We start from the raw sequence: 18,521 nt of genomic DNA on the forward strand, positions 1-18,521 counted from the left end.
TCTAGTTCATCATAAAAAAAATGAACTGGTTCAATTAAATAAATGAATACTTTAGCCCATGCTATCTCAAAATATATTCTAGAGTGGAACCTCAATTATCTGCTATAATGGAGGCTCCCTGTCCTCCTCCTCCACCATTATTCAAAGTTCCTCTGCAAATGATCTAGATTGCCTAAACCTATGTAACTTGTTGCAATGAGAGACCCGGAGACAAATCCCACTACTTTCAGTCTATAGTGCAGGAGCATGGCTTTAACATGCCAGTGTCCTGTATTACTCTGCCCCGCCCAATAGTAAAGCAAGTTTCTCGCTGGAACAATAATCAGCAACTTTACAATCATTCACCAGCACCGTTTAAAATTAGAGTCTGAAATATAGAGCCTGAATTAAAGAGCCAGTGTGCAGAGTGGAGTGCGTACCAACTACTGCAGAATCAGCTGGTTCTATAGACTCGAGCATACAAAAACCAGCTGGTCCATCAAGCCCGTCTCATACGGTCATGGTACAACTTATGCATACCATGGCCCCCCTCCTCCCCCCATACCATCAAGCCATGCAGTCTCCTGGGAGAGGCGCGGCACATGCTTAGTCTTACTCCACTCACTGGCTCTTTAATTCAGACTAATTCTAAACCATGCTGATCTATAGCCGAGCGCCAACTCACTACCATAAAACCAGCTGTTGCAGCAGGGGCTAGCTCCTTCACTGTTCTACAGAAAGCGGCAGAGTACCAGCACTTTAAAATACACTCCTGATTATAATTGAAGTGCCAGGGAGGGAAGAAACTGACTGGGACTGACTCACACCTACAGTAAAAAGTTTCCCACAACTGCCCTGCAATTTTGTGCTAATTTCACTCACCCTGCCTATAACCAGTATTTTGCTTGCCATTTGTGAATGTGCGGTTTTGATCTGATTTCATATGGAAATAAAATGCAGTTATGCAGATTTTGCAGCTCGTTGTGAGGTTTCCTGGGGCCAAGTGGCTGTGGAGCAGCTCTCAGGCCAGTTTGAAGCCATTCCCTCACCGTTCACATTGGAATTGCTCCAGGTACTCCACATCACCCGAGTGACTTGGCAGGAAGGGAGATCATACTCCTGTAGAAGGTTTCCATGTCAACAAGCAAATTGAAATTTACAGCAAAATTATATTCTTCGACAAAAAGGGGAGTACTAAAAATACTCTCCCTGGAGTTTACTTCCCCTTTAGTCTTCATGACAGTACAAAGAAGGCATTTCTCCCTCTTCAGTTATCTTATGGACTTTTAATCCAAATCACAACTTAAGACATCTCCAAATGTTAAAACTGAAGATGCCTTTTAAAAAATTGGTTTGCAAATACACAAAATTAAACAGCTTCCAAAATGCAGAACATACCAACACCTAAAGAGAATTTGGTACTTTGGATTTAGGTCAAAATCAAACAGTGTTTCAAACTCACTTGAGGTGAAAAGTCTGAATTAACAGACACACATCTACAAGTGTGCAGAGCTTCCAGTGCATTCATTTTTGTATGGGAACCACCAGACAGTGGCTTAACCCAAAAAAGGTTTTAATTCCTGCTCTCCACACCTTTTTGTAATTCTGCTTTCCTTTATCCGCTTGGCCCAACACCTAACAACCCAGATGGCAGATACATATCCACAGTATTTTGCTTTTATTTTAGTGTTTAATACACTGCCACATCTCTTGCAGGAATACCCACCTTGAAGAAGTTCTGCTCTTCTCTCCGACGGGATTTCCATTGTAAACTGTTAAATCTCCAACTTCTTCCAGTTATGATGGAAGGTCATTGACCTGCAACATTAACTCTGTTTCTCTCGCCACAGATGCTGCCTGACCTGCCGAGTGTTTCCAGCATTTTCGATTTTAATTTCAGATTTGCAGCATCCGCAGTAGTTTGCTTTTGTGGTAGATACACGGTGTAATCCCAAGTAGCTCTGAGTGCTCCTTATAATCAGACATTAACAAGTGCCAGGGGCTACATCACACTCTCTTACTTTTCCTCTTACCTCAACTCCCTCTGCCGCCTGCCCGCCGCCCCCCACCCTCCTCCCAGCAGAGAAATACTACAGCTGCCAGTCCATACCTCATTTAATGCAGGTTAGATCAGGAATTAAACAGAGTGGGGCTTGGTCCTGCATGCTCCCAGTTCCACGGTACTGAATGATAGCCCCTGGAACTACAAGGTTACTGAAAATTCTGTTGGGTGAAACTGGTTAATTTGGCTTCATACCTCCCACTCCCATCTCCTGCACGTCTCTCCGAAATGTACTTACACTTGTATGGTTTCACTGATTCCAGCAGCCCTTCAGTAGCTCATCCAAGTTACTATTCTTCATTTGTGAGCATAGACGGTGAATGTTAGAAGATTAGTCGACCTACACAGAGCAACCTTAATTGATCCCAATCATGTACTCACCCAAATAACAACAGAAAATGCTGGAAGCACTCAGCAGGCCAGGCAGCATCCGTGGAGAGAGAAACAGAGTTAACGTTTCAGGTCTGGGACCCTTCGCCTGACGGGTTGATTGATTTATATTTGCATATGAATGTGCCAATTCAGCTTTAAAATATTGCATGGTGTAGCAGTAAGCCTTATAGACATGAAATCCCAGATTTGATTCCTGGCCAGAGCTGAGTTAGCTCATCTCCACAGATGCTGCCTGGTCTGCTGAGTGTTTCCAGCATTTTCTGTTGTTATTTCAGATTTCCAGCATCCACAGTATTTTGCTAATGTACTCACCCAATGTTGAAACTCTTACACTTTCTAGCTATGCTGTTTTTCCCCTCCCTAGTCCAGAGTCAGAGGGCAACTGTAGCTCCCCAAATACCGAGTTGAAGATGAGCTAACTCAGCTCTGGCCAGGAATCAAATCTGGGATTTCATGTCTATATGGCTTAGTGCTACACCATGCAATATTTTTAAGCTGAATTGACACATTCATATGCAAATATAAATCAATCAACAAAATTAGATGTGTCACACAGTTCCTAGCATACCCAATTCTTAGAAGTATGTGAGGAATGCACAACACCAATATCTTTTATACAATAAATATATTGTTTTCCAAGTTACCTCATTCTTTTGAATCTCGTGACGTAGTTTGTCAATGTTGCTTATGGTCTCGGATATCTTTGGGTGCAAACTACCAGAGTCACCCATCTGGGGATTTCGTTCATAAACGTCTTTCATTTTGTTTAAGGCATCTCTGGCAAAATAAAAATATAATCCGGAGTTATCTGGTTATTTCATGCAAAGTGCATTAAATACAGGTAGGTCTGCAATTTTATTTTTGCTGTCAGAATAACATTTAAACTTCCAAATCCTATTTTTTAATTGCAAAATCTATATACAGGAAACTTTGTGCTATCCGGAGGTGAGCTATCCGGCAATCTGGAGCCACCGGCAAAAATCAGCCGCCGTTTTTTATTCTTTTTGTTTTTTTTTTTTGCTTTGTTTGAACAGTCAAGCTGTGCAAGGTCTGTAGCTATAGCAACAGCTTCAGCTACAGAGCTTTAGGGCCACACCCGAGTGTTTAGAAGCTGTTGCTAAGCAACAGTGTTTGTTGTCAAATACGGAGATAAGAATCTCCGTATCTCTCAACATTAACTCTGGAGAGTACGGCAGTTTTGAGGCAACGGCAGCAGCTCAGTCCCGTGGGTGCCGGATAGCACAAAGTTTCCTGCAACTTAAATTAATGCAGTATCTTAAAGTGTTCAAGAAGCCCCATTGTTAATTATGCATTCTTAATTAATTCAGTGAAATTTTAAACTGTTACACAGCATTTGCCAAGGCTAATTCAACAAATATGCAGGGAAAGCAATGGTACATGTTTCCTGAATAGAGTAAAGCACTCCTCATTAAGAATCCAGTGAATGTCTGTATCCAAGGCAGGATGAGGTCAGTATGTCTTATTTTGTTCCCACCCCACACTTACACCCCTATTTTAAGACTAGGTATTACTTTAGTGTAGCATGTAGAATGAACAGTTTAAAATATATTTTGAAAAAGCCTCAGACTGTCTAACACATTTGAATTCAATTCAGTTTTCCAATTTTATCAAAACCCATGCCAAAATTCACCTAGACACAATAGTCTATTAAAGTCTAATTGATTTTGCGTGTAGTATGTTTCACAGTGCCATTATCCTACAGGTACCAGCTTAGAGCAATACTAAGCTGTTAGTTTCACTCTCTTGGCAGGTAATGTGGAGCTCACTGGCATCCAAATACATGTACTTGGCAAAAAAAAATTATAAAGCAAGATCTGAAGGAACAGTCGACACTTTGCCAACATTGAAGAGGTTAAAAATGGGATTTAAAATGTTCCCAGATGATCCAAATAATTAGCTGGGAATTTTTTTCAATTTACTTGGCACCAGTTGTGGTCTTACTGCAGCTGTGAAGCCAAAGTGGTGCAAAACCACTACCCTTAAGGCAGCCACACATACCTTGCTAGAATGTGACCAACTTCACTCCTCAGCTATATGTAATGAAATCTGTTTGTCTTGATCCTGTATTCGTTTTGCACTCATGTATATTACCCTCCCCCACTGTGTATAGTTTCACTTCCTCTTTCCCGACTAACCTGGGAGGTTCCAGGTCTTGGCTCTTGGCTCCGCCCCTGACTTCTCTTACATAAAGATCCCAGGATATGTATGACTCATTCCTGTGAACCAGTCGGCGTGTTGAGATGTTAGCTCTGATCTTAGTGATTAAAAACCAACTTGTTTAAGTCTATAACTTCTAGTTTTGTGGTTATTGAAGGCCCATCACTATATTACACAGCTCTATCTATGTAAACTGTAGTATAACCTGCCTGTCAGTTGAATGTGTCTATTTTTGTTTCAATTGAATTGCTGAATGAATCATTCAATTGGGTGTGGTACAAAGGAGTCTAAAATTGGATTTTTAATTAGCACTTCATAAACAGATTTAACCAAAGTTTAACATTCTTCAGGTAATCTAGTTTTCTTTTCCATTTATGAAGCCTCACTGCACTAGTTTTGAAAGGTTTCCTCTTATGCTTGTTGGAACCAATTGCAATAGTTGAAGCACGTGTGAAGTCTTACAGAGGAAGTTTAAGGAGTTAGGCACTAGACTGAAAAACAAGACCTCTTTGGATTGCTTCCTGTTAGGCACTGGACAAGTTGAGGAAAGGAAGATCAGGAAGGTCAACACGTGGCTGCAGGGCTGGTGCGGGAGGGAAGGCTTCACATTCTTGGGGCATTGGAGTGATTTCTGGAACAAATGAAGCCTATGCTGAATGGATGGCTTTCACTTGAAACAAAACACCAGTGTCCTTGTGGACAATATAAATACAGCATTGGGAGAGAATTTAAACTAACATGGCGGGGATGGGGAAAATCTAGGTTTGAGACTAGAGACGGAGAGCAGGATTAATACGGCTATTGGGATAGAAACAGAAGATAGAAACTGAAATAGTGAGAAAATACTATTGGGGAGAAGGGGCAGGAAAGAGGCTATGGAGGTAGGTAAAAAAAATTATAGAAGGCACAAAGGATATCAAAAAATTAAATGAGAAAACCAAAAGAATAAGGATCAAAATTCCAAAAAAATGGAGTGAGGATTGAGTGGTACGTATATGAATGCACAAAGCATTTGAAACAAAACAAGCATTATAAGCATTAATAACTATGCAGGGCAATAATACAGTAGCTATAAAGGAAACATGGTTTAAGTTTGGAGAGGACCAAGAACTTAATATTCCAGTTCTAACATTTACAGGTGAGATACGAAAGTAAAAAAATTGTTGTGATGGCAGTATTAATGAAGGATTATATCATAACACTAGAATGTAAGGATGTCCTAAGGGCTTGTGTTAAGACAGAATCCATGTGGTTACAGTTACGAAATAGGAAGGGAAATGGTACAATTCTTGGTGTGCATTACAGGACGCCGGTGGAGGGATCTAATTGAAAGCGAGATCTGCAGACATTTCTGAGACGTAGGTTAAGAACAGGGCAATAATACTGGGTGATTTAAAATATCCCAAGATAGATCGGAATAAAGATAATGCATGTGGTCAAAGTAGGGAACGATTTATAGAATACATCAGGACTGCCTCCTAGAGCAGTATGTTTCTAGTCCAACAAGGAAAGAAGCATTGCTTGATTTAGCTGTAGGAAGTGAATGGACAAAAATTCCAAAATTACAAAGGCAAATTGAATTTTCAATTGGTTAAAAATTAAGCTAGTATTTTCTACATCCCTCATTTCCTAGCATTCTAACAGCTCACTCAGTTTTTGTTTCCTCCTTTAGTCTAATTTTCAGTTGAGTTGTACCTAAATCTGAATTACTCGCCTTTTCTGCAAAACACTGATTTTATTTCTCCCTATGTCATTTACTGCTGCATGAACTACTACCTCCTTGTAAGAGCACTTGGACTACTATTCCTCTTGTGAATAATCTGCCTTTTTGACATTTGTTCTACTCCACACACATGGGTCACTCTCGCAATGTAATCTACTTCCCAGGAGCTACAAGTAAAGGCCAAAACAGCTCTGCCAAACTGGCATCTCTAATTACACTTGGGTTCATTCAGTAATGCCTAATAACTAAGAAGGCAGGTCATTTTGCAGTATCCTCTATTATGCCAGCACTATGGGAGTACTTTCACCACAAGGACTGTAGCAGTTCAAGGCGGCGGCTTACCGCCACCTTCTCGAGGGCAATTAGGGATGGGCAATAAATGACACCTTGCCAGTGACACCCACATCCCGTGAACGAATAAATTTAAAAAAATGTTGTTCAGCTATGCTGGAGGTTGATGCTGTACCAATTCTGTGTGTAATTTCTTGAGTTAATTCTCATTATAAAGAACAATTATATAATGGAATAAAAAAAGGCAATACGGTCAATCAAGCCCACTCCTTCCACAGATATGGATGGTCTCTTCAATTATGAACTCAACCCATTGAATTCCCTAGTTAGTAAATTCTAAATAGCCCATAAGTAAATTCTAAACTTTTCCTGCCAATTTTCTCTCCCGACAGAGGACTTTTGCTAGGCTACAGTCCCACAGGCACCAGCAGTCGGCTCGTACCTTACTAGGGTGGTCATTTTTCATGCGAGTCTCTACGGGCTGGCTATTTAACCACACGGGTCATCACCGCTGAACCTAATCCAGTCTTCAACTGGCATTCACTCATTTTTCAGCAGGGATCACTAAATAGCCATCAGAAGCAGAAATCTTGGCTGCTGTTAGTCTCTCTAGTCCAGAGGCACTGAGTCCGACTGTAGCACCCTAATTGCTGCCCCAGTGGACACCACCGAACCCAGCACACACCAAGGAGCAAATGGGAGACACTGTGGACAATATGGCCTAGTTCTGCATTAGGCAGTGCTCTTACAATGCACACCACAAGCACATATTGGAATATCGGGCTTCGAGGATCACATAATCCTTATGCAGCCCTGCCAATGTTCTGGTGTGCTCCCAGAATGCACTGCTCTGCGCCACCACCACAAAAGCAGAAAATGACTCAAGTTTTTAACCATCAGTTCGTGACCGTTGTGTTATGTTTATGTTCATTATGTGACACTTAACAATATACGGCAGGGTTGCCTTGTATCGTCAAACTTCTATACTCTACCCTCATGGAGAGCATTTTCTTGGACTGAACAGCTGCTGACCCCATTGCTTGCATTCTGTTTGATTTTATTGTTTAACGCTCTCACCGTCAGACGCATTTTAGTGGCCAGTCGGGCCAGGAGGAGCCTCCGAGACTGCAGCAATGTTGAGAAAGTCAAGGACCCGGAGATGAGGAATTGCAGAAGGTCCATCCTTTTACTTTTTGCTCTATCCGGCAGTTTTATCCTGCTCTGGATGACCACGGTCACCTATTTCTTATATTATCGAATTGTTGCCTCCTTTAACCGCAGATCTTATTAATGAAAGGTTCACTTAGGTTTCACCAGTGGAACAATGTCAGAAGCACACGCAACGGACATTCTTCCCGCCCACCAATGCCACTGACACAAAGAAGCCCTGCAAACAAACAACCACTCCTTGCACGTCCTCCCATTGGTCCCTGTTAAGCCATCATGGAAGTTTGTATGCTCTATTTAAGCGCGTGAACTCAGATTATAAAATAAAGTTAATTCACTTTTAAAACTAATTTTAAAAAGTAAAATTACTCCTTTTACCAATCACATCCTAAAATAATGTCAATCTTTTGTTTACTTCATATATTCTTAAAGAACAAAAAACATTGCGGTTCTCCTGCCACTTTAGCTTGTCTTGCGAAGAGTCAGAAACATGCAAAGCCACTTTTGGACTGTTTTTAAACTTAAAAGTAAACTGGTCAGTTGTTTGTAATGTCGACACCTGGGAATCCCTGGCACAATACCGCACAAAGTGGAGGAGAAGCATCCGGGAAGACGCCGAACACCGAGTCTCTTCGCCGGGAGCAAGCGAAAGCCAAGCGCAAGTCAACCCAAGCACCCCACCCACCGGCCCCTTCAAACACCGTCTGCCCCACCTGTGACAGAGACTGTAGGTCCCGGATTGGACTCATCAGACACCTGAGAACTCATTTTTAATGAGGAAGCAAGTCATCCTCGGTTCCGAGGGACTGCCTAAGAAGACGACGACATCTACAGCTTCATATTCTGGCATTAATTGTTGCAGCTCAAAATAAGGTGTTTAAACTACCATTTAACCTCATTAATACTGCACTGACTGTTTTGTTCATGGTTTGTCTGGATGTGGTGTTCATTGTTTAGAATCAGATTCAATCATTCAGAATTATACATGTGATTTACAATTTTCATTACACTGACACCTCCCAGAAAAGTACAACATAGTGAGCCTCAGACCTTTGGTCCATTTCTTTCTGCAATTCCTTGTTAAGTTCATCAATCTTTTGTTGCAGTTTCTTGCGCCTCTGTTCTGGTGGCAGGTGACTAAAGTCTTCTGACGCAGATCCCTGAAACAAAGATTGAACCAATGGTTACTGTGTGCTTAACATTGATTCCGTACCTTGGCGCTGAATTGCCTTGTATAAATACAGAAGCAGTGACATCCAATGCAAAGCTTAAATGTTACAGATTAACATATGATTCTTAGGGCAAGTGATTTGGTGCAGCACAACATGCCATGACAAATCCTGCAAGTTTCTACACTTAACCACGTGTAGTGAGAATTGTTGCTAGAGTACCACGATTTTACCTAAAAGCTCTGTAGGTAATGAAAATGTGCTAATAGATCGCTTGCCACAACAAATCACATGTTCTAATTAAAAAATAGAACACACAAGACATCCAGTTCAAAGGCAACATTTATTATGGCACTCGTACATCTCCAAAATGTTTCAATGCAATCACTACTGCTTTATAGACATGATGATTCTTGGGCAGTACTGCAGGTCTTTCAAAGGTTGCTCTCCCCATTAAGGTCACCTTTTTAAAATAAATACTTGGTTTTGCCTTAAGACGCAGGTGTATCATGTCCACATATCCATTCATTTGGTCATAGCAGTATTGCATTGTAACCCATCAATAAACTGTTGTGTAGAAGTATTGTAGAATATGTTAGAGAAAAGCAAAAAGCATATGTTGTATGCGTTGATCCCAATAATTAGCAGTAATATGTCGATACACACAGATTATTGATGCATCTTTCAAGTGTACTCAAAAACTGTTGAGAATGTTGATGCAGCACAGAGTGGGAAGGGATAGAAAGAGACAAGAGGTAAGCTGAAGACAAAGTGCAAGTCTGACTACTTTAGTTGCAGTTCTGTAAGGTAGGGGGGCTAGAAAGGACAAAAGTCTTTTTGGCCAATAACACAAAATCCACACACACATTTTTAATTGGAACAGTGAAACAGAACATTTTGTGAGCTATGCAGATGTTTTCCAGACTACTACTTCATATGCAGCTGGGACAACAGACTTGACTCCCAATCAGAATGTCATGGGTTTGAGTCCTGCAGCTGTCATTTGCATTGGCTTACTTTCATTCGAGGTTTCCTACAGTTCTTGGCCAGGGTGCTAGATGTCATCTCACATGCAGGAAGTTTTTTTTTTTATCCTGAAGGAAGGGGGTAAGAGAGTGAAGACAGAAATGACAGCATCCATTATGCCCTACTCAAATTTCTGTCAAGTGACCATGGAGCAGCAGCGAAGGAGACCAGGAAAAGTACCAAAGCTTAGATTCACTGCCATTAGGGGTTCAATGATAATAAGTGATGTTGGTGATGGACGATGGGGGTGGGGTGAGAAAAAGGGGAAAGAATGAAAATGCATTTTAAAGGACGGTGTTTTTAAACATACGCACATACTGTGCATTAGCCCAATAATAAAGCAACATCCAAAAAATGCATCAGACCTTTTCAACATGCTTGGGATGGGGATGGGGTCGGAGAACACTTTGGGGTAAATTTTCAACTTGCTGCCCGGCCATAAAACTGCCATTACAGATCGGCCGCCCATTGTAGAAACTGCCCAATTTTCACTTCCACTGCCTGGGCGGCAAGCTGAAAATTTACACCATTAAGTTGTTAAAGGAAGGAAAGCAAAACAATTCTACAAATAGACTTCCAGCAATTGATGTAAAATTAACAATTGAGCATGTACGTTTCAGGTATAAGCTTCACCCAAAATTGCTTAAAAATAGATATGAAAAACAATTCAATCAAGCTTAACTTGCTTAAAAGACACTTCAACCATAAACACTTCCACAAAAATAACAGATGTTAAAAGAGAAATCTTTGGTTCAAAGTGACGCTTACCAGCTTTATTGAAAGCTTCACAGTTCATATGAAAAGAGAAAGGAATCATTACAAATGTTCTACACTTACACCAACTATAGTACTGCACAGGCGTATAAACAGCATCAAATGCATTTAAGCTGCTGCATCCCTATGTGACTTGAACACTCCAGTTTCTCCACAATATACTGCATCAAATTTTTAATGAAAGCAAGTTGGCTGTACTTTTATACAGAGCCAGAAGATCCCGCATTCGACCCCCAGTTTTGTGACTGATCTCAGCCAGGATAATGATCAAGGCGGGGCCTCGGTTTCCCTGGATTAGGGAGCAGAAAATAAATCAGGGTTCCTGCCTTAATCACAGCTATCAAGACTGTTGAAAGTTCACACATGTGGGTGCTGCTGGGTGACGGGGTTGATCTGTAGAGGCCTACCCACTCTGTAATTGACACTCGGTCTCAGACACAAATAATGTCCAGTTGGGAATCGGGGGGGAAAACTCTCCAGTGGTTGGAGTCATACCATGTGCAAAAGAAGATGGTTGGAGTTGTTGGAGGCCAATTATCTCAGCTGTAGGATATCGCTGTAGCAGTTCCTCAGGGCAGTGTCCCAAGCCCAACTATCTTCAGCTGCATCATCAATGACCTTCCCTCGTCACAAGGTCAGAACTGGGGCTGTTGAGTGACGATGCAATGTTTAGTTCCATTCCCAATTCCTCAGATAATTAAGCAGTTCATGGCCAAATGTAGCAAGACCTGGGCAACATCCAGGCTTGGTGAGCGGCAAGTGGCATTTGCGCCACACAAGTGCCAGACAATGACCATCTACAACAAGAGAGCGCCTAACCACATTCCCATGACATTCAATGGCATTACCATCACAGTCAACGTCCCCCACCATCCTGGGGCTCTCCACTGACCAGAAACTCAACTGAAATAGCCACATAAATGCCATGGCAGGTCAGAGGCTGGGTATTCTGTGGCATGTACCTCGCCTCCTGACTCAACAAAGCCTCTCCACCTACAAGGCACAAGTCAGGAGTGTGATGGAATACTCTCCACTTGCCTGGATGGGTGCAAGTGCAACAACACAAGAAACTCAACACCATCCAGAACAATGTAGTCTGTTTGATTGGCACCTCATCCACTAGCTTAAACATCCACCACTGGCTTACTGTAGCTGCAGCGTGTACTATCCACAGGATACATTGCAGCAACTCACCAAGACTTCTTCAGCAGCATCTCTTAAACTCTCAACTTTCATCACCCAAAAGGACAAGGGCAGCAGGTGCATGGGAACACAATCAATGCCAAGCTCCCTTCCTGACTTGGCTATATTCCTTCATCGTTGCTGGGTCAAATTCCTGGAACTCACCAGCCAACAGCAGTGTGGGATCCCCTTCACTACTTGGACTGCAGTGGTTCAAGGCAGCGGCCCACCACCACCTTCTCAGGGTAACTAAGGATGGGCAATAAATGCCGACCTTGCCAGCGACACCGACATCCTGAGATTGATTTTTTATTTTTATAAAAAGGAACCAGAGGATATCTACCAAACTGTACCCATCCTTCAGTAGAGGATGGGAGGATAAAAAAGTGGTAATAAGAGAGTAAAGAGATTCACTGTCACTTTACATGAAAAGTTAACACGGACAGATCTTTTCATTTCCCTCCCATTTTAAAAATAAATTCAATTCCAGCCAAAATCAATCTTCCAAGCTAAATATATTTACTTTATAACAGGGTTCCGGCTTGAATTGCAGGCCATCTTTAACTTGACTGTAATGGAAACAAATACAGCGTTCACTGAATGCGGACTTTCAACTTTGAGAGTAGCTCAGTAAAATTGATACTTTTACAAAACAAGCTGGCTTCAGATTAACCAATTAATTAACATTTTAAGCCAACAGTGGCTGGGGTAGAGTTTCCGCTTTGGGCGCAATTGGCAATCTGGGCACAAATTGCGCTGGTTTTCTGAAGTGAAGGCATGGTTGAAGTTTCCGCTCAAACTCATTTGCATAATCACAAATGTAAAATCTTCCATGGACCAGCCTTCTCCCCCCCCCCTCCCTTGCATTAATATTCATTGATGTATTTAAGAGTGGTAACCAGTTTTATTAATACAGCGGATAATAGGTTTATCAAAAAAATAAGCATTTTTAAGAGTGTCTAGTCCCCCACCTGTGACTAACCTGATTTTAAATCATAGAAAATTACTTTAAAAAAGACGACCGAACCATTTACTAGTTTGAGTGGTGTACACTATTCAGTTTCTGAGCCTTTGCGTCTAAAAACGCCAATTTGAAGAGCCACCTTGAACAGTCGCAAATGGGCACAATCAGCAGAAACTCGCCATGCCCAATGTTTTGATCTGGGGGCGCGGCCAGATTCCAGCACAATGTTTTTTAAACCTGTGTTAAAGATCACGGAAACTTGATTTACTCTCAACGTAACTTGTGCTTAAAATTCCGAGATCTTTTACGCTGGTTTGGCTGATTTCAGGCAAATCGCGTTAACTAGCGGAAACTCTAGGCCGCTATATTTAAAAAATTTAAATCTCTGGTTTTTGCATCTTCTGAACACTTTCAAAAATATTCTTCAATATCTACAATATTATGAAACAGCAATAGCTGTGGCTTCAGTTGGTAGCACTCACGCCTCGGAATCAGAAGGTTGCGAGTCCCACTCCAGAGACCAAAATCTAGGTAGACACTCCAGCGCAGTTCTCAGGGAGTCATGTACTTTCGGAGGTGCCGTCTTTCGGATGAGATGTTAAACAGAGGCCCACATCTGCCGAGGTGGACGTAAAAGATCCCAAGGCACTATTTCGAACAAGAGCGGGGTCCTGGCCACTGTCTAGCGTTCAGCCAACATCACTAAAGCAGATTATCTTGTCATTATCACATTGCTGTTTGTGGGACCTTGCTGCACGCAAATTAATGTTTCCTACATTACAACACTTCAAAAGTACTTCACTGGCTGCGAAACTCTTTGGGACATAGTGAGGTCATGAAAGGTGCTATAGAAATGCAAGTACTTTCTTTATTTACATGTACCAAATTAAGAACAGGCCAGATGAAGAAAAAGACTTGTACTTCAATTCAAATACCGATCCTCAAATCACTGATACACATACATGTTACTGTTTAGAGGTTGAAATATTGTCTACATTGGATCACTTAGAAAGGGATGCTGCAACTTTAAATGCCACAAAATTCAGCACTGCACATTTTAAAACCACATGCAAGCTTTCAATACACAGCCTCTTACCATGTAGTCACATACAGCAAGTAAAACAGTTCTTCTGTCCTTTTAAATATAGCTTCAGTGAAGGCAGCTGTTGGACAGTAACTATCACAATAAAAAGCACTAAATACAGAGGTCACTTTGACTCATGTTTCACAGTTGTAATATCAACCAGGAAAACATAACAGGAACTGGCATGGACCTGTTGGACCAAATGGCCTGTTTCTGTGCTGTAAATACTATGTAATAGGAATATTACCTTGACATAAAAAAATGATTTCTTTGTCTATCTCTGATAACAAAGGATTCCTTACCTGGGATGATCAGACATACACATCCCTCTAGATTGCTACAGAGATGGAGTACACATACAAAAAGAGAAAAAGAAACACTTATCTGTCACTCTTTTTGAGCTGCCGTAACCCATCAGGTGAAGGCCACAGCAAGATATTGAGCCAATATGAATTTTGGCGAGTTTGGTGCTAATGCTTTACAGCACATGAGCAGAACAGGAAAATATGACAGTCAAAAAACTTCTGCTACCATTCATAGCACAAGTTGAGAGGTATGGGGTAAGGCATGTTACATCTAAATTACCAGCAAATGAAATAATGCAAATGCCTGTGTGTTATATATTGTTTTATTCTCCATCTATGTTCTGTACTCAGGAAAGCATATTGTGAACCATTCTAGTAGTAAATGCCCTCTGCACAAATCATGCAACTTCATTATTATTTCATAAAATACAAAGATGCACAAAACAAAATCACAGTAGAATCACACTTAACTCGCTTTTACATTTGAAACCAACGAGTCATAAATAAAATAGGGCTTTTATGGTTAGCAGTGAAATCTGAACAGTTACTAGCATTTCACTGCACGTGTCCATTATAAAAGCAAATGATGCAAATATAAGTAGTTGTAATTTGAGGCTAAAAGGTCATAACCCTAACATAGTTCCAAGGACCTTTTTTTTTTGGAGGAGCAACATCTAAATGTGGCAGAGCAGCTGGTGGGTAAATGTTGACCACTAATGATTATGGCCATACCATTTTTTATTTACCTGTTGAACTAACCATGGAAGCCCTTGTTGAAACCTGCACATCTATCAGCCACATGCTGCAATCCAAACAGCTGCAAACTTTATGTTCAAAATAAACCAACTTACCCCCCTTTTGAAATCCTTGAAAGAAGGAATTCTGGGTTTCACTGTCTTTAGCTCATTCATACAGTAAGACAGTGGATCCCTGGAAAACCTGGGAGACTGGGGCCCATAAGGAACAGAGGATGAGCAAGAACTGGTGGGGGAGAGGTGAGGGAATGGCAGCTAACATAAAAACAAAAAACATAAAAAATGAACTACACACTTAACAAAAGAAATGAAGACAAGAGGCACAAGAGCCAAGAGAAATGGTTCTAGGTGCTCACATTAATTGTATTGAGTTAGGCGTTTTGCTCAGAAGTTATGTGCAATAACATGTGCCAGAGGATCGTAGGTTTCTATGAAAGGATAAACCACATGGGCTGAATGGTGTCCCTCATCTATACTTAGCTTTATGATTTGTTATCAGTGGTCAACTGAAGTGGGATGTGCATAGAATCATAGAAATTTATATGGCACATAAGGAGGCCATTTGGCCCATCGTGTCTGTGCCAGCTGCAGAAGTGCTATCCAGTCTAGTCCCACTTTCCAGCTCTTGGCCCGTAGCCCTGCAGGTTACGGCACTTCAAGTGCATATTCAAGTACTTCTTAAGTGCAATGAGGGTTTCTGCCTCTAGCAACCTGTCAGGCAGTGAGCTCCAGACACCCACCAGCCTCTGGGTCAATAAAGTTCTCAACTCCCCTCTAATCCTTCTGCCAATTACTTTAAATCTCTGCCCCCTGGTTATTGACCTAAAGTGACAATAAAAATAGAAAGCAAATGTAGAACAGGACTCCCATTTTTCCAAATTTTACTAGCACATACTTTTTAAATCAAATAAAAGGAAATATCAACAGAGCATAGAAGTGTCATGGGCTACTGAATCTAAAAGGGGGAAACTAGCTTTACTTTGTGCACATGTCCCGATCTCATGAAGCAATCAGCCTACACATGGTAACACACTGGCATTTATGCTATATCATGTATGTCAGCACACAGATAGAAACAATACATGTTGTAACATCACAAGTGAAACTACAAACAGGTCGAAGCTCAAACTGATATGATTATCTACTGTTAAAAAGAAAAAAACTTTAGTAAAATATAGATAAAAATCAATCCACTCTGGGGGTGAAATTGTCATTAGTTTTAGCAAAAAAGTAACTGAGTGCAAGAACAACAACTTGTGTTTATATAGTGCCTTTAATGTAGTAAAACGTCCCAAGGCACTTCACAGGAGCGTTACAAAACAACATCTGACACCGAGCCACATAGATATTAGGGCAGATGAAGAAGTAGGCTTTAAGGTGCGTCTTAAAGGAGGAAAGAGAGGCGGAAAGGTTTAGGGACGGAATATCAGGGCTTTGCGACTTGGCAGCTAAAGGCACGGTCACCAATGGTGCAGCGATTAAAATCGGGGTTGCTCAAGAGGCCAGAATTGGAAGAGCACAGATATCTCGGAGGGTTGTGGGGCTGAAGGAGATTACAGAGCTAGGGAGGGACGAGGCCATGAAGGGATTTGAAAACAAGGATGCGAATTTTAAAATTGAGGCATTGCTTAAATCAGGAGCCAATGTAGGTCAGCGAGCACAGGGGTGATGGGTGAACGGGACTTGGTGAGGGTAGGACATGGGCAGCAGAGTTTTGGATGATCTCAAGTTTACGAAGGGTAGAACATGGGAGGCTGGCCAGGAGTGCATTGAAAAAGTCAAATCTAGAGGTAACAAAGGCATGGATGAGGGTTTCAACAGCAGATAAGCTGAGGCAGGGGCAGAGTCAGGCGATGTTCCGGAGATGGAAATAGGCGGTCTTAGTGATGGCGCAGATATATGGTAGGAAGCTCATCTCAGGGTCAAATATGACACCAAGGTTGCGAACAGTCTGGTTCAGCCTCAGACAGTTGCCAGGGAGAGGGATGGAGTTGGTGGCTAGAGAACGGAGTCTGTGACGGGGTCCGAAGACAATGGCTTCGGTCCTCCCAATATTTAATTGGAGGAAATTTCTGCTCATCCAGTACTGGATATCGGGCAAGCAGTCTGACAATTTAGAGACAGTAGAGGGGTCGAGAGAGGTAGTGATGAGGTAGAGCTGGGTGTCGTTAGCATACATGTGGAAACCAACGCTGTGTTTTTGGATGATGTCGCTGAGGGGCAGCATGTGGATGAGACATAGGAGGGGGCCAAGGATAGATCCTTGGGCAACCCCAGAGGTAACGGTGCGAGAGCGGGAAGAGAAGCCATTGCAGGCGATTCTCTGGCTACGATTAGATAGATAAGAATGGAACCAGGCGAGTGCAGTCCCTCCCAGCTGGACGGCAGTGGAGAGGCGTTGGAGGAGGTTGGTGTGGTCAACCGTGTCAAAGGCTGCAGGCAGGTCCAGAAGGACGAGGAGGGATAGTTTACCACGGTCACAGTCACATAGGATGTTATTTGTGACTTTGATAAGAGCCGTTTCGGCACTGTGGCAGGGGCAGAAACCTGATCGAAGGGATTCAAACGTGAAGTCCCGGAAAAGATAGGCATGGATTTGGGAGGCGACAACACGTTCAATAACTTTGGAGGGGAAAGGGAGGTTGGAGATGGGACGGTAGTTTGCAAGTACGGAGAGGTCAAGGGTTAGTTTTTCTTGAGGAGAGTGATGATGACGGCAGATTTGAAGGAGAGGGGAGCAGTACCCGAGGAGAGCAAATTAACAATATCAGATAACATGGGAGTCAGGAAGGGAACAGTAAATTATCAATAGCAGGAATTATGCATCACTTAAATCTATACAAAACAAAATATTTTATTGATCAGAATTACTTTTATTATTGTTCAATGTGAAATGTTCTCATTTACTAAACAATATTACACCATAATCTATTGAAAGTTTGTACTTTAGGGAACTACAAAGAACATCGGAACACAATAGCCCCGCAAGTCTCTTCCACCAATTAGATCATGGCCGATCTGTACCTCAACTCCATTTGCCCACCTTTGCTCCATATCCCTTGATACCCCTACCCAGCAAAAATCTACCAACTTTGGTCTTGAAAATCTCAATTAACCCAGCATCCACAGCTTTTTGGGGAAGAGTTCTAGATTTCCACTACCCTGTGTGTGGAAAAAGTGCTTCCTGATTTCACTCCTAAATGGCCTAGCCCTAATGTTCTGGGTTCCTCCACCAGAGGAAACCATTTCTCAGTATCTATCCCATCGAATCCCTTTATCATTTTAAACACTTCAATTAGATCACCACTCAACCTTCTACAAACCAAGTTTATTCAAACCGTCCTCATAATTTAACCCTTTAAGCCTTGGTACAGGAAACTTTGGTTTCTCTGGCGGTTATATGTCCGGAATACTCGATCTAACGGCAAAAATCAGGAGCCGTTTTCTATAAGTGTTTTTTAGTTCTCGT

General features: G+C 41.8%; 1 protein-coding gene across 1 annotated transcript in view; it reads right to left on the minus strand.

Moving 5' to 3' along the window:
- Window positions 1-18,521, minus strand: part of fnbp1l (formin binding protein 1-like) — an 85,628-nt gene that overhangs the window by 12,590 nt on the left and 54,517 nt on the right. The window contains exons 9-11 of the mRNA XM_085978232.1: window positions 15,149-15,244; window positions 8,844-8,953; window positions 3,079-3,211 (exon numbers count right to left, since the gene is read on the minus strand). Of these exons, the coding sequence (XP_085834358.1) occupies window positions 3,079-3,211; window positions 8,844-8,953; window positions 15,149-15,244 (339 nt within the window). The remainder of the gene's footprint in view (window positions 1-3,078; window positions 3,212-8,843; window positions 8,954-15,148; window positions 15,245-18,521) is intronic.

The sequence above is a fragment of the Somniosus microcephalus genome, chromosome 3 (genome assembly GCF_052327205.1).
Source record: "Somniosus microcephalus isolate GS21.2 chromosome 3, FLI_Smic_1.0, whole genome shotgun sequence".
In the NCBI taxonomy this organism is placed as follows: Eukaryota; Metazoa; Chordata; class Chondrichthyes; order Squaliformes; family Somniosidae; genus Somniosus; species Somniosus microcephalus.